At 42.2% G+C, this 13577-nt stretch overlaps 1 protein-coding gene across 1 annotated transcript; it reads left to right on the top strand.

The window, feature by feature from the left end:
* The first annotated feature begins 156 nt into the window (after window positions 1-156).
* snapc3 (small nuclear RNA activating complex, polypeptide 3) lies at window positions 157-12788 on the top strand. Its single transcript, XM_064926575.1, has 9 exons — window positions 157-418; window positions 718-801; window positions 937-1018; window positions 1420-1524; window positions 1766-1915; window positions 2874-2956; window positions 6393-6551; window positions 12318-12425; window positions 12555-12788. The coding sequence occupies exons 1-9, from the start codon at window positions 189-191 to the stop codon at window positions 12700-12702; spliced, it is 1149 nt and encodes a 382-aa protein (XP_064782647.1). The 5' UTR covers window positions 157-188; the 3' UTR covers window positions 12703-12788.
* Window positions 12789-13577: the final 789 nt, after the last annotated feature.

Genomic DNA, 13577 nt, shown 5'->3' with positions numbered 1-13577 from the left:
CCCTTCCATTTGAGATGGGCACTCCTCCCTCCCAGTTTTCGCTGGATGACGTGCCGGGTTTCGCCCGGTTCAACCCGGGCCAGTGTAGAATAACTCAATCAATTGGTAGTTTCTCTTGTATTTTCCCATCTCGAGACACTTCATTACCCAGCGTTACCTGGGAGTTTTGACGTCATTTAGATGAAAAAATGGCGGCGGGCAGCAGCTCAAACGTGAACGAAAATATTCCAGTTTTTGAGTATAAAGACATAAACACCAAACCATTCCACGTTGGCTCATTCAGAACCGCATGGCTTGAGAAATTGAAACCAATTGACTATTCCTACGAGGATAAATACGAAGAGACTGAAGATGCCGACTTTGCAGAGGAAATGGGAATCGCACCAGAAACGTTGGATGAACTGAAAGCTATCTGCAGGTTTGTACAGTAAGGGGTAGTTATAAATATATTTGGTACTCTAGCTAGGTAGCTGAAAATCCATTTTGTCTGTCTAGTTGACAAGCAGTGACTTCTCAATATGCTAGTTATCGTTTGTCAATAATAATATGTTGTTGAACTTCAGCGTCTATAGTAGTGGACCAGGGATGTAACTTCCCTTTGTTTTATAACGCATTTTAGAATATTGGTCAGAACTAGTGGTATCAGAGATGGTTTTTAAAAAGAGAAGGTTCGGACCTTTTGCTGTCAAATGACCCATCTGTTTCTTTTTCTTCCAGCGTTGACACTCTTCGGTGTCAAGCTGAAGACGAGCCTCTTGACACCAACGTTGTGCCACCTGACCCCACTCTTCAAACACTCATGTAAAACATTACAACGTTGTTACTCTACAAATGAAATCGTAGACCATTTATACATGACAAATGCAGCAATTCCATGTTCTGCAGACAGTTACTCCTGAACTGCATTTAAAAAAGTGTTGCCCTGTTGATGTTCAGACAGAGGAAGAAGAAGCAGGACTACAAAGGCACCCTGAGGATCGATAAGATAAGCAGAGTTGACCACTACCAAGACGAACTGGTTAGTTATACCCTGTGAAAGCAACCGCCCCTTCCGCTTTACTTCCGTGGGATTCATGATTATATTATTTAAGTCATTTAAGATATATAAACTTATATTTGTGTTTGAGGATGAATTTACTTCTACCAGGTGTTTGCGTTGCAGACCATTGCACACATTTTTTTGCCCATTGAATATAATTTTTTTTAAACTACAAAAGTTCAGAAACTTCAAGGCTACTTCTTGGAAAACAATGCGTCACTTGCATAGAGTATAACCTGTTGATGTAACCTGTAGCGTGACTGACACCCAGACCCCTGGGTCATATTCTTCAGTTTGGTGCCAGGTGAACACGACCGACAAGAGCTAAGAGGGGGGCTGTTTTTAGAAATTTGATTGACTTGTGTGTTTGATTTTTCTAGGAGAGCCTCGCGGTGGGGAAAAGGCCTGAGGACCCTGTTGACTTGGTGCCAGAAGGGGAGATCATTTTGAGCATCAACGTTCTCTACCCAGCCATATTTGAGAGAGTACGTGCAGTTTCACTTCTTCGATTCCAAGTCTTTGTGAGAATCACCAAAAGTTGAAAAGCCTAATTCCAACAATCTCCATCATTAAACACAACAATAGATGTGCTTTTGTAAGACATGTACATTATCTTTTCCTATTAATCTTATTTATACCATGGCATTGTTGAATACCAGTTTCTGATTGGCTTAAAGGGCATTCTGGAGTGTGCGTTATTTCCCTATAACGTACGTTCTCTTCCAGTTTAAGTATGTGAGGCCCCACATGACCCTTCAGATGCTGGGCTCCCATAGTCTGGTGGACCTGAGGGACGCTATCTGCTGTGTCAGCGACCTGCAGGTCTTTGGAGAGTTCAGCAACACGCCCGACATGGCACCGGACTTCATCAGCAAGGTGACACGCACACAAAGAGATACTCGAGCTCAAACCATACTATTGTAATGGTAGGTGGGTGCTTATATTTCCCTGTTTCACACATGTACAAGTGTGTGTTATACATGTGTGAAATGGAAATGTATTTTTTGCGTATCCCAACTCCCCCTGAGACGCCCTCAGAGATTGGGGTCACGGCCAGGGGTCATCCATTATCAGCGGCGACCCTGGAGCAATTAGGGTTGAAGTCTTTGCTCAAGGGCACATAGGCAGGTTTTTCACGTTGTTGGCTCGGGGGTTCGAACTAGCAGCTGACGCAAGGCTTCCGTCGGAATGTGTATCCATAGTCGGTAGACAGTTCGTCTTAAGAAGTCGTCCCTTACATCACCGAGCAGTGCACAACAAACTAGTGAATCCAAATGTTAGACGCTACCACCCCACTTCCAAAACCCAACATTCAGTAGATGTGTAACGGATGTGAAATGGCTAGCTAGTTAGCGGTGGTGCGTGCTAATAGTGTTTCAATCGGTGACGTCACTTGCTCTGAGACCTTGAAGTAGTGGTTCCCCTTGCTCTGCAAGGGCCGTGGCTTTTGTGGAGCGATGGGTAATGATGCTTCGTGGGTGACTGTTTTTGATGTGTGCAGAGTCCCTGGTTCGAGCCCGGGCAGAGGCGAGGGGACGGACTAAAGTTATACTGTTACAGATGCCAGTAGATTTCTTGTGCACGGCTCGGTGACGTAAAGGACGACTTCTCAAGAAGAACCGTCTAGTCATCATGGATATACAGCTACACAGGTTGTCATTGATTGTGAGTCTTGGAACACATTGACTATGGAATACAATGAGTAACAAATGAGATAATAAGGATGTCTAAGTTGGGAGCTACTCAGCCACACACTCACAGAGAGTATAAGCCTACATAATAGGACTTGATCATCATGTCGGTGTTGGGTGAACCTTTTCACTGTCTGTTTCAGGATCACTTCAAATCCGCCTTCTTCTACTTTGAAGGGGTCTTCTACAATGACATGCGTTACCCTGAGTGTCAGGACATGAGCGAGTAAGTGGCTATCTCTTCTTTCTCTGACATCCAACTGTCATCTGGCTACATCGACTGGACTGACTGAACCATCATGTCATCTGGCTACATCGACTGGACTGACTGAACCATCATGTCATCTGGCTACATCGACTGGACTGACTGAACCATCATCCCCTCTGGCTACGTCGACTGACTGAACCATCATCCCCTCTGGCTACGTCGACTGACTGAACCATCATCCCCTCTGGCTACGTCGACTGACTGAACCATCATCCCCTCTGGCTACGTCGACTGGACTGACTGAACACTTCAGACTAGGCTTACTTGAACTCACCTTAGCTGATCCTGTGAGAGAACATCTGGAAATGGGCCTGTAGAAGCCAGGGAGTAACCCGAGAAAGACAAAAGCCAGGCCTGTATATTGCAGAGACAATACTGTCGAGGTAGGGGCAGATCCACAAAGATCCATTAAGACAATACTGTAGAGAGTGAGAGGTAGGGGCAGATCCATTAAGACAATAGTGTAGAGTGAGAGGTAGGGGCAGATCCATTAAGACAATACTATAGAGAGTGAGAGGTAGGGGCAGATCCATTAAGACAATACTGTAGAGAGTGAGAGGTAGGGGCAGATCCATTAAGACAATACTGTAGAGAGTGAGAGGTAGGGGCAGATCCACAAAGATCCATTAAGACAATACTTTTTTCAGCCATAAAACTCTATATTGGATCGGAGATGGAGGTTTTAGGTGCAGAATATTGCATTCGGTTTGCCTAACTGACTCAGACTCAACTATATGCCTGGGTTAACCTTGGATGTATCAGCGGAATCAACAGATGTTAGATTGTAATGGGCCACAATCCAGTTCTTTAAAATGTCAAACCAGGCCACAAGACCCATTGGAAATAGAAAAATATGTTCACTATGCTCCCCTCTCATCCACTTAGCCATTTGCTTAGTATCTGCTATATCTAATGGATATTCATGTGCATTTTATTGATGAACTGGAAACAACCTTTTGAGTTTATTTGTTGAGTTTATTTTATTTTTACAGGGACCAGTGCACATTAATCAAAGTTTCAGTAAAAGTGGCGGTTTTAGCCAGCCGGCTAATTTTCAACCGCAGTCCCTGGACAGGTTATTAAAAACTATTACAATATAGACAATCATTGAGCAGTGAGCACACGCAGAGCAACATAGGACAAGCATGATGGAGCATACAGACAGGGCAACATGGAACAAAAAGCAACAAGACAAAATCCATAAAAGCAACAGTGTTTCCACACCTCACAAGCTACAGACAACATGGAAAGCGGCAATACACAGCTAGGGACCATGTTCACAAATCTGATTGGCCTTTAGCCATGTCTTAATGTTTTTTGTGAAAGTGTGATAGGTGGTGCAGTTGTGTGTCTGATGGCAGTATATTCCAGACATGGGAAAGCTCTCACAGAGAAAGTGGATTTACTAAAGGTGATTTTCCTTAAGGGAACTATACAGTCACCTCTCATGGCAGACCTTGTGGATCTGCTGCCATATGTTTGGGTTTTCTGTTTAACAAAAATACTGAGTGGAGAGAGAGCCAGGCCATTTAGGATCTTGAATACAAGACATGTCAGTGTATTGCACAAGATTTCCCAACTCAGGAACTCGTGCTTTCTGAGGATGTAACAGTGATGATGATGGCTATTGGGCTTCCTATCAAGCACTTTGAGAGCCTGTTTGTAGACAGACTAAATGGGTTTTAATGTTGTACAGCAAGCTTGGGCCCAAGTAGTCAAGCAGTATGATAAGTGGGGGAGTATCATAGATTTATAGTACAGTTTTGCTACCTCTGTAGTCAAACAATTTCGTATCAATCGGAAATCAGCTTGGTTGAATTTAGTTATTTGAATTACCTTTTTCACCTGCTCTTTAAAAGAGCGGTTGGAATCAAGTATGATGCCAAGGTACTTAATCAGATACCACCTGGAGCTTCTCACCTGACACATAGACATCTGTCTCAGTAGCATCTGTTACCCTCTTTGTGAAGAACATGCAGACAGTTTTTTTCACATTGAGATGCAAACACGAGTCACTGAGACACTTTGTAACCTGGACCATTACAGTAGTGAGTTCTTGTGCAGCTTGTTGTTTGCTCTTTGCATGCACATATATCACTGTATCATCTGCATATATTTGAACTTCAGATCCAGTACAGACAGAAGGCAGATCATTAATGCACAGGCTGAACAGGAGGGGCCCCAGTATTGACCCTTGGGGCACGCCCACATCATAGCTTAGAGTGGGCGACAGCTCATTGCTCACTTTGACACACTGAGTTCTCCCTTCAAGGTATGATTTCATCCATCTCAAGGCATCGAGGGAAAAATTGAACTTGGACAATTTTGTGATGAGAATCTCATGGTTAACAGTATCAAAAGCCTTCCTTAGGTCCAGAAACACAGCCCTAACAACGCCCCCTTTGTCCATCTTGGACTTCACAATTTCCAGAAGAAAGCAGTTGGCCTTTTCTGGAGTGTTTCGCTCTGAAGCCAAACTGCATGGAGTGTAATGTGAAGGGGCTGTTGTTGAGGTGGGCATCAGTTGTTCTGCTACACACTTTTCAACAACCTTTGACACCACAGGTAGTATACTAATGGGCCTGTAGTTACTCACGTTAGCAGAGTCGCCCGATTTAAAGATGGCCGTTATTATGGCTGACTTCCATACCCTTGGAAACACCCCCAGACCAATAGATGTGTTGGTGACCTTAGTAATTGGGCCAATGAGTGACTCTTTGTAGGTTCTAAGAAAGGTAGAGTCCAGCGTTTTTTAGTGAGCTAATCACCTTTAAGCCCAAGTATAATCAAATAATTTCTCAGACAATGCTAGTAAGTATACTGTACAAAAATATGAACACAACATGTAACGTGTTGGTCTCATGAAACATGAGCTGAAATAAAAGATCCCAGAAATCTTCATACACACACAGCCTATTTCTCTAAAATGTTGTGCACACTTTTGTTTACATCCCTGTTAGTGAGCATTTCTCCCATTTTCCAAGATAATCCATCCACCTAACAGGTGTGTCATATCAAGAAGCTGATTAAACAGCATGATCATTACACAGGTGCACCTTGTGCTGGGGAACAATAAAAGGCCACTCTAAAATGTGCAGTTGTGTCACTCAACACAATGCCACAGATATCTCAAATTTTGAGGGAGCGTGCAATTGGCATGCTGACTGCAAGAATGTCCACCAGAGCTGTTTAGGGCCTAATTTATTTATTTCAATATGAACTGTAACTCAGTAAAATCTTAAATTGTTGCGCTTTTAGATTTATTTTTTTCTGTGTAAATTTAAGATGAATTTCCAAAGCGTATTTTCTGGGTGTTGGAGTTCATTTCTCTTCTTCTACTTTCTACTGTACTTTTCAAAATGGACAATAAAGTTGCATTGTACTATATTTCCAGGACCACCATTGATTGGGCAAAGACCAGAGACTTCCCCACATTCCACAAGGCCAAGATGGAGGAAACCAGGTTCTACGACCTGAAGGTGAAGGTGGGCTACCCCTACCTCTTCTGTCACCAGGGAGACTGCGAGCATGTTGTCATCATCACCGATATCAGGTCAGAGGTCATTTTGTCATCCATATTGATACCTGGATTTTGAGCTTTGACTTGGTATGTTGTTTCCCCCTACATTGAGCTCCAAAAGTATTGGGACAGTGATACGTTTGCTGTTTTGGCTCTGTACTCCAGCACTTTGGATTATAAATGATCCATCTATGAGGTTAAAGTGCAGACTGTCAGCTTTCATTTGAGGGTACTTTTATCCATATTGGGTGAACCATTCAGAAATTACTGCACTTTTTGTACATAGTCCCCCCATTTTAGGGGACCAGGCGTATTGTGACAAATTCACTTAAAATATTTAGTATTTGGTCTTATGTTCATAGCACTCAATGACCATATCAAACTTGTGACTCTACACATTTTTGGGATTCATTTGCTGTTCGTTTTTTGTTGTGTTTCAGATTTATTTTGTGCCCAATAGAAATTCATGGTAAATAATGTGTCATTTTACAATAAAAGTGACTCAAATGACACACTACATTATTTACCATGAATTTCTATCGGGCACAAAATAATCTCAAACACAACCAAAACAATCAGCATATGCAAGAGCGAATATAGTAGACAGTTGCTGTCAAAAACGGATTGATGTGCTTTGCTGTGTCCTGTTGGTGGACCTGTTCATGACATCCTCTCTGGATGTTCTCACTTTATTTAGTGTGTCATTAGGTAACTTGACAGTACACCTGTTTCTTTGAAGTAAAAAATGCATTTGAAGTTTGAACTCTTAGTGACATCCTCTCAGGTGATGTGTAGTGAACTTGTTGAACTTAAAGAAATTTGTTTAAAACTTTTCGGGGAGGCTTGAGTTTGAACTTTTGATAGTTCAAACAGTTGGTAAGTTTTGTAGTGTACTTGTGGAAGTGTTGTGAGCGTGTGACCCCCTTGTAGAATGAACATAAAAGCAATTTCAAATCACATTTGAAATGTTTGTTTCTAGTTCTGACAGTGCAGCAATATCTAACATGTAATCTCACAATTCCACAACGACTACCTAATACACACACATCTAAGTAAAGGAATGGGATAAGAATATATACATATAAATATATGGATGCGCAATGGGAGCAACCATAGGCAAGATGTAATAGATGGTATAAAATACAGTTTATACATATGAGGTTAGTAATGCAAGATCTGTAAACATTATTAAAGTGACTAGTGATCCGGTTATTAAAGTGGCCAATGATTTCAAGTCTGTAGGCAGCAGCCACTCTGTTAGTGATGGCTGTTTAGCAGTCTGATGTCCTTGAGATAGACGCTGTCTCTCGGTCCCAGCTTTGATGCACCTGTACTGACCTTGCCTTCTGGATGATAGCGGGGTGAACAGGCAGTGGCTTGGTGGTTGTTGTCCTTGATGTTCTTTTTGGCCTTCCTGTGACATCAAGTGCTGTAGGTGTCCTGGAGGGCAGGTAGTTTGCCCCTGGTGATGCGCTGTGCAGACTGCACCACCCTCGTGAGAGCCTTGCGGTTGAGGGCGGTGCAGTTGCCGTACCAGGCTGTGATACAGCCTGACAGGATGCTCTCAATTGTGCATCTGTAAAAGTTTGTCAGGGTTTTAGGTGACCTGTTGCGCCGTCTTCACCACACTGTTTGTGTAGTGGACCATTTCATTTTGTCTGTGATGTGTACGCCCAGGAACTTACCTTTCCACCTTCTCCACTGCTGTCCCATTGATGTGGATAGGGTGGTGCCCCCTCTGCTGTTTCCTGAAGTCCACGATCATCTCCTTTGTTTTGTTGACGTTGAGTGAGAGGAGGTTTTCCTGACACCACACTCCGAGTGCCCTCACCTCCTCCCTGTAGGCTGTCTTGTGGTTGTTGGTAATCAAGCCAATTACTGTTGTGTCATCTGCAAACTTGATGATTGAGTTGGAGGTGTGCGTGGCCATGCAGTCATGGGTGAACGGAGTACAGAAGGGGGGTGAGCACGCACTCTTGTGTTGAGGATCAGCGAAGTGGACAGTCACATTCACCACCTGGGCGGCGGCCCGTCAGGAAGTCCAGGACCCAGTTGCTCAGGGCGCGGTTGAGACCCAGGGCCTCAAGCTTAACAATGAGCTTGGAGAGTACTATGACGTTGAATGCTGAACTGTAGTCAATGAACAGCATTCTTACATAGGTATTCCGCTTGTCCAGATGGGATGGGGAAGTGTGCAGCGTGACGGCGATTGCATCGTCTGTGGACCTATTGGGGTGATAAGCAAATTGAAGTGGGTCTAGGGTGACCGGTAAAGTGGTGTTGACATGATCCTTGCCTAGTCTCTCAAAGCACTTTGATGACAGAAGTGAGTGCTACGGTGCGATAGTAATTTAGTTTGGTGCCTTCTTGGGTACAGGAACATTGGTGGCTATCTTGAAGCATATGGGGACAGCAGACTGGGATAGAGAGAGATAGAATAGCCAGCTGGTCTGAGTACGCGGTCTGGGCCGGTGGCCTTGCAAGGGTTAACATGTTTAAATGTCTTACTCACGTCGTCCACGGCGAAGGAGAGCCCACAGTCCTTGGTAGCGGGCAGCATCGTTGGCACTGTATTAACCTCAATATTATCCTAGTTTGTATTATCCTAGTTTGTCTGGAAGCAAGATGTCAGTGTCTGACGTGGCTGGTTTTCCTTTTGTAGTCTGCGATTGTCTGTAGACCCTGCCACGTATGTCTCGTGTCTGAGCCGTTGAATTGCGACTCCACTTTGTCTCTATACTGACATTTCACTTGTTTGATTGCCTTGCGGGGGGAATAACTACACTGTTTGTACTGATATCCAATAGTTCTTCCTGGCTGTATGCATGATTTTTTCTGGGCTAACGATGTAAGGAATGATACATAAAAAAAACATTTTCTACATTTGTGCAGAACCCAAATACTATCCATAAAGGTGCTGGGAGATCAAGTGGTTATGTCTCATGGACAGCTATGGGGTTTGATTACCCAGCCTGTAGAGTGAAGCTCTTTACCTTAGCCGAAGGAGAAGAATATACAGACCAAATCTTGAGTGGAATACAGGCTTGAGGACTAGGATGTGTTTCACAAGGTGGTGTGTTATGAGTTGAGTTAGCTAAAAATGTTATTTATACCTTGGTACAAGGGGTAGGAGGGTAAGGGTTATTTATACCTTGGTACAAGGGGTAGGAGGGTAAGTGGGGGTGTTCAGTTACAGTCAGTCCCAGGTCAAAGACAGACATGCTCTTCTCTAAGAACAGTAATTAGAACAGTCTTTTCATATTGCATAGAAAACTTTAATTGTAATATGTATGCTTACATTTCTGTACCAAAGATTTAAGAAAATAAAAGGTTTTTAAAGAAAATGTTATTTAACTTTTAACTTTCTCCCCGCTCTGTTCCTGTCTCTACACAAGAGCCAATGGGTTCTTGGGATGTGTGTCAAATCAAAATCCAATTATATTTGTCACATGCGCTGACTACAAAAGGTGTAGTTCTTACTGTGAAATGCTTACTTACAAGCCCTTTAACCAACAATGCAGTTAAGAAAAATTGGATTTAAGAAAATATTTCCAAAATCAATAAAAAATGTAACAATAACGAGGCTATATATAGGGGGTACTGGTGCGGGGGGGGGGGGGGGTCGGGTTACAAGCAGGGGTATTTACAAGCAGCGACGTGTCTGCAAGCTCGGAACTCTAGGCTTCTAACAGAACGCCTTATTGCGTTCAATATTATGAACTTAGGGTGACCCTAGGTTCACAACATGCCTAATGACCTGTGCAGCCACAATGTTTCTGCTTATGAAGCAATAAATGATTGACAGCCTTAAAACCACCTAAAAAATATAATTGTACTCTTTAACGGTGTGTTCTTTACTAATGACTTAAACAGATAATTTTACTCCCTTTAATAACCTTTTACTGCAGTGGGCTAAATCAGGGTCACAGAGTGATTTCTTGGGAGTCTTAAACAAATCTACTTTGAAACAGAAGTATACACATGACACACTGTTATGGGCTTAAAAAAAGACACCTGTACCATGTCAGAGTTTACATGTATTCAATTGAGTTTGCATCTCAATATACCATTGAATTGTAACAATGCCTGGTGTGTTTATTGAGCTGTACACCTATGCTCATTTGGACAATATTCCCCTCCAGTGATTCCCCAACATCTTGTCAACATATGCTTTTCCACATTGTTACATTACAGCCTTATTCCAAAATTGTATTAAATAAACAATTTTCCTCATCAATCTACACTCAATACCCCATAATGACATTAGTGAAAACAGGCATTTTAAAATATTTGCAAATGTATTAAAATGAAACGCCTTATTTACAAAAAGGGTCTAAATGCTTGAGAAATGAAATATTACATTTACATATTTTTCAAACATTTCTAAAAACCATTATGGGGTATTGTGTGTAGATTGAGTGGGGGGGAAACCATTTAATCCATTTTAGAATAAAGCGGTAACGTAACAAAATAAGAAAAAAGTCAAGGGGTCTGAATACTTTCCGAATGTACAAAAAGTGTTAATTTCTAAACAGGTCACCTGAAATGAATGAAAATAAGCTGAAATTTAAGTTGACAGTCTCCACTTTAACCTCAGTCATTAAATCATTTAAGAATCAAAGTACCGACGACAGAGCAAAAATATGTTGCTGTATCTCAATGTGTCAGAAATCGGTTCACCTTACTCATATCAGTACTGTGAAGAAGGCCAGATTTCTGGTAAGACAGCAGGTCAGGGGAAAGTGCTGCCCTTTCTAGATGAATAGGATAAAGTCATATCTTTGATCAATTCACTCACATGATAAAGAGCCTTGAGGCTTTCCAATTGATCTATATTGTAGGTCAGCCTTTTCAGCTTTCTGAGACTGATTTGATTTAAGTTTTAGCCGCCTTCTGACTGGTTTTCTTTGCTGGAGGCACTAACTGTGCATGAAGGCTGGTTTTGTGGCGTGATGTTTCCAAGAAGGCCTCAGCCTCAGTACTGCCAGTAAAACTGTTACAAAACTGTGCTGGCTCAGATATTTTCCCATCACTTTGTCCTTTTCAACACAATTTTTTGTATTTATTTCACCTTTATTTTGACAGGGAGTCAAGGCTGAGATCAAGGTCTCTTGTCCAGATGAGCCCTGTTTTAATACAGTACAGAATACACATTCATTCAAAATAATTGTGATAGTGTTTTGCTTTTCATGTATTGTTGGGTTGTTTTAAAATACATTGTTTCGTAAAAGATCCCCAAGGAGCCATCACATGCCCTAGACCAGTGTTTTCCAAACTGTCCTCTGGACCCCAACGGGTACACGTTTTTGGTTTTTGCCCTAGAACTACACAACTGATTCATCAACCTTTTGATCATTTGAATCAGCTGTGTAGTATTAGGGCAAAAAACTAAATGTGCACCCCGTGGAATCCAGAGGACCGCGTTTTGGGGGGGAAAGTGCCCCAGGCCTACAGCACAGGGGTCAAGCTCATTCCACGGAGGACCGAGTGTTTGCTCCTCCCTTGTACTTGATTTAAGGTTAGCAATTAGTAAAGAACTCTCCTCACCTGGTTGTCCAGGTCTTCATTAAAATGAAAAACAAAAACCAGCAGACACTAGGCCCTCCATGGACTGAGTTTGACACCCCTGCACTGAGGCACCAATTCATCATATTTTAAAGTGCATTGGAGATCATTCCATGCTAAAAGTGAAAGGTTCCAGCCACTATGGTAGATGTGTAACAAGGCTAGCTCAGTACAGCTAGGTTTCATTAGTGTGGACATGGTATGTTTTATTTTATCCCTGCCCAATGTTTCCAGACTGGCTCATAAGGATGACTGCCTGGATAGGAAGTTGTACCCTCTCCTTACCCACAAGCACAGGGTCATGACCAGGAAGTGCGCCGTGTGTCACGTCTACATCGGCAGGTGTGTAGAATATCTCATCATTCTCGTTTTACATGACCTGGCCAAAAAAACACATCCCTAACAATTGATTGTACATTAGTTTAAATTCATTACAAGTTGTCAGTGTACTAATTTGACTTTTTTTTTCAGATGGTTAACCACAAATGATCCATTTGCCCCAAATGACCCGTGTCTCTTCTGTGAGCGATGCTTCCGCATGCTTCACTACGACAAGAAAGGAAACAAACTAGGACAGTTCCTGGCCTACCCTTATGTGGACCCTGGGGCCTTCAACTGAGACCGTCCCATTTCTCCCTCCTACTGCTGTGCAGTATTAGTAATGGCACATATTTCTGTTGGCATTAAAGCACTTTATTTACTGTTCTATTTGTCTTGGGATTCATGATCACATGGAAATGTTTTGTTGTAGTCATAGAATTGTAAAGCTCATAGACCGTTTGTTTCGGATTGATGAACCTTCAGTGGTGAGCTGGTGATGTCAACAGCTCATGCTACTCATGAGAAGTTCACTTGAATGATTATAGCTCGTACGAAGAATTGGTTTCACTAATTAAAGTGGAAATCAGTGGGACAACACCCTTCTGTCTTCTACCTCTGGATAGGGATATCTGGCCCTGCAAAAGCTCTTGAGTAATGGTGACTTGGAAGGGCACTCTAGCAACGTCTTGATTCAAAACACTTCAATGGAATAATCTTAACTGATCTGTGAAGCTAATGATGGCCATTTTAGACCGGAAAGCTCAGATGAGTGAAGATGTTAGGCTAATAGTTTTCCGTGTGACCTGTGAAAGATTGAACGTTGACTTGACACAGTACCATTGATAGAAGCAATTTATTTGAATGCGTATAGATGAGGTCAATTATATTGGCGCCACTTGTACTTTGCAGTAGAGCAGAATGTTCTGCTTTCTCTTACCCTGTAGGCACCTGCAACTTACTACAGGTGACATGACTTCATGAGACTCATTGCCTCCAAATTAATTAATTTTGAATAAGCTAGTCTAGTCCATTTGACTTATATAAATATTAATTTCGATTTGGTCCTGTGAAGTGTAAACAAGTTATTAATTTAAATGTATTTAAGAAAGTGAATCATTCAAGGGTGCCAATATTTAACCACATCTAAAAATGAGTACTCATGTTTCAAACAAA

Source organism: Oncorhynchus masou, chromosome 20 (assembly GCF_036934945.1).
Source record: "Oncorhynchus masou masou isolate Uvic2021 chromosome 20, UVic_Omas_1.1, whole genome shotgun sequence".
Lineage (NCBI taxonomy): Eukaryota > Metazoa > Chordata > Actinopteri > Salmoniformes > Salmonidae > Oncorhynchus > Oncorhynchus masou.
This window is presented reverse-complemented; position numbering and strand designations above follow the sequence as displayed.

Excerpts from the sequence above, each read along its gene's own strand:
- snapc3 (XM_064926575.1), top strand. The coding sequence starts at position 189 with ATGGCGGCGGGCAGCAGCTCAAACGTGAACGAAAATATTCCAGTTTTT. Across the intron at positions 802-936 it reads CCCACTCTTCAAACACTCAT|ACAGAGGAAGAAGAAGCAGG; the intron begins GTAAAACATTAC and ends GTTGATGTTCAG. Across the intron at positions 12,426-12,554 it reads TGTCACGTCTACATCGGCAG|ATGGTTAACCACAAATGATC; the intron begins GTGTGTAGAATA and ends TTTTTTTTTCAG.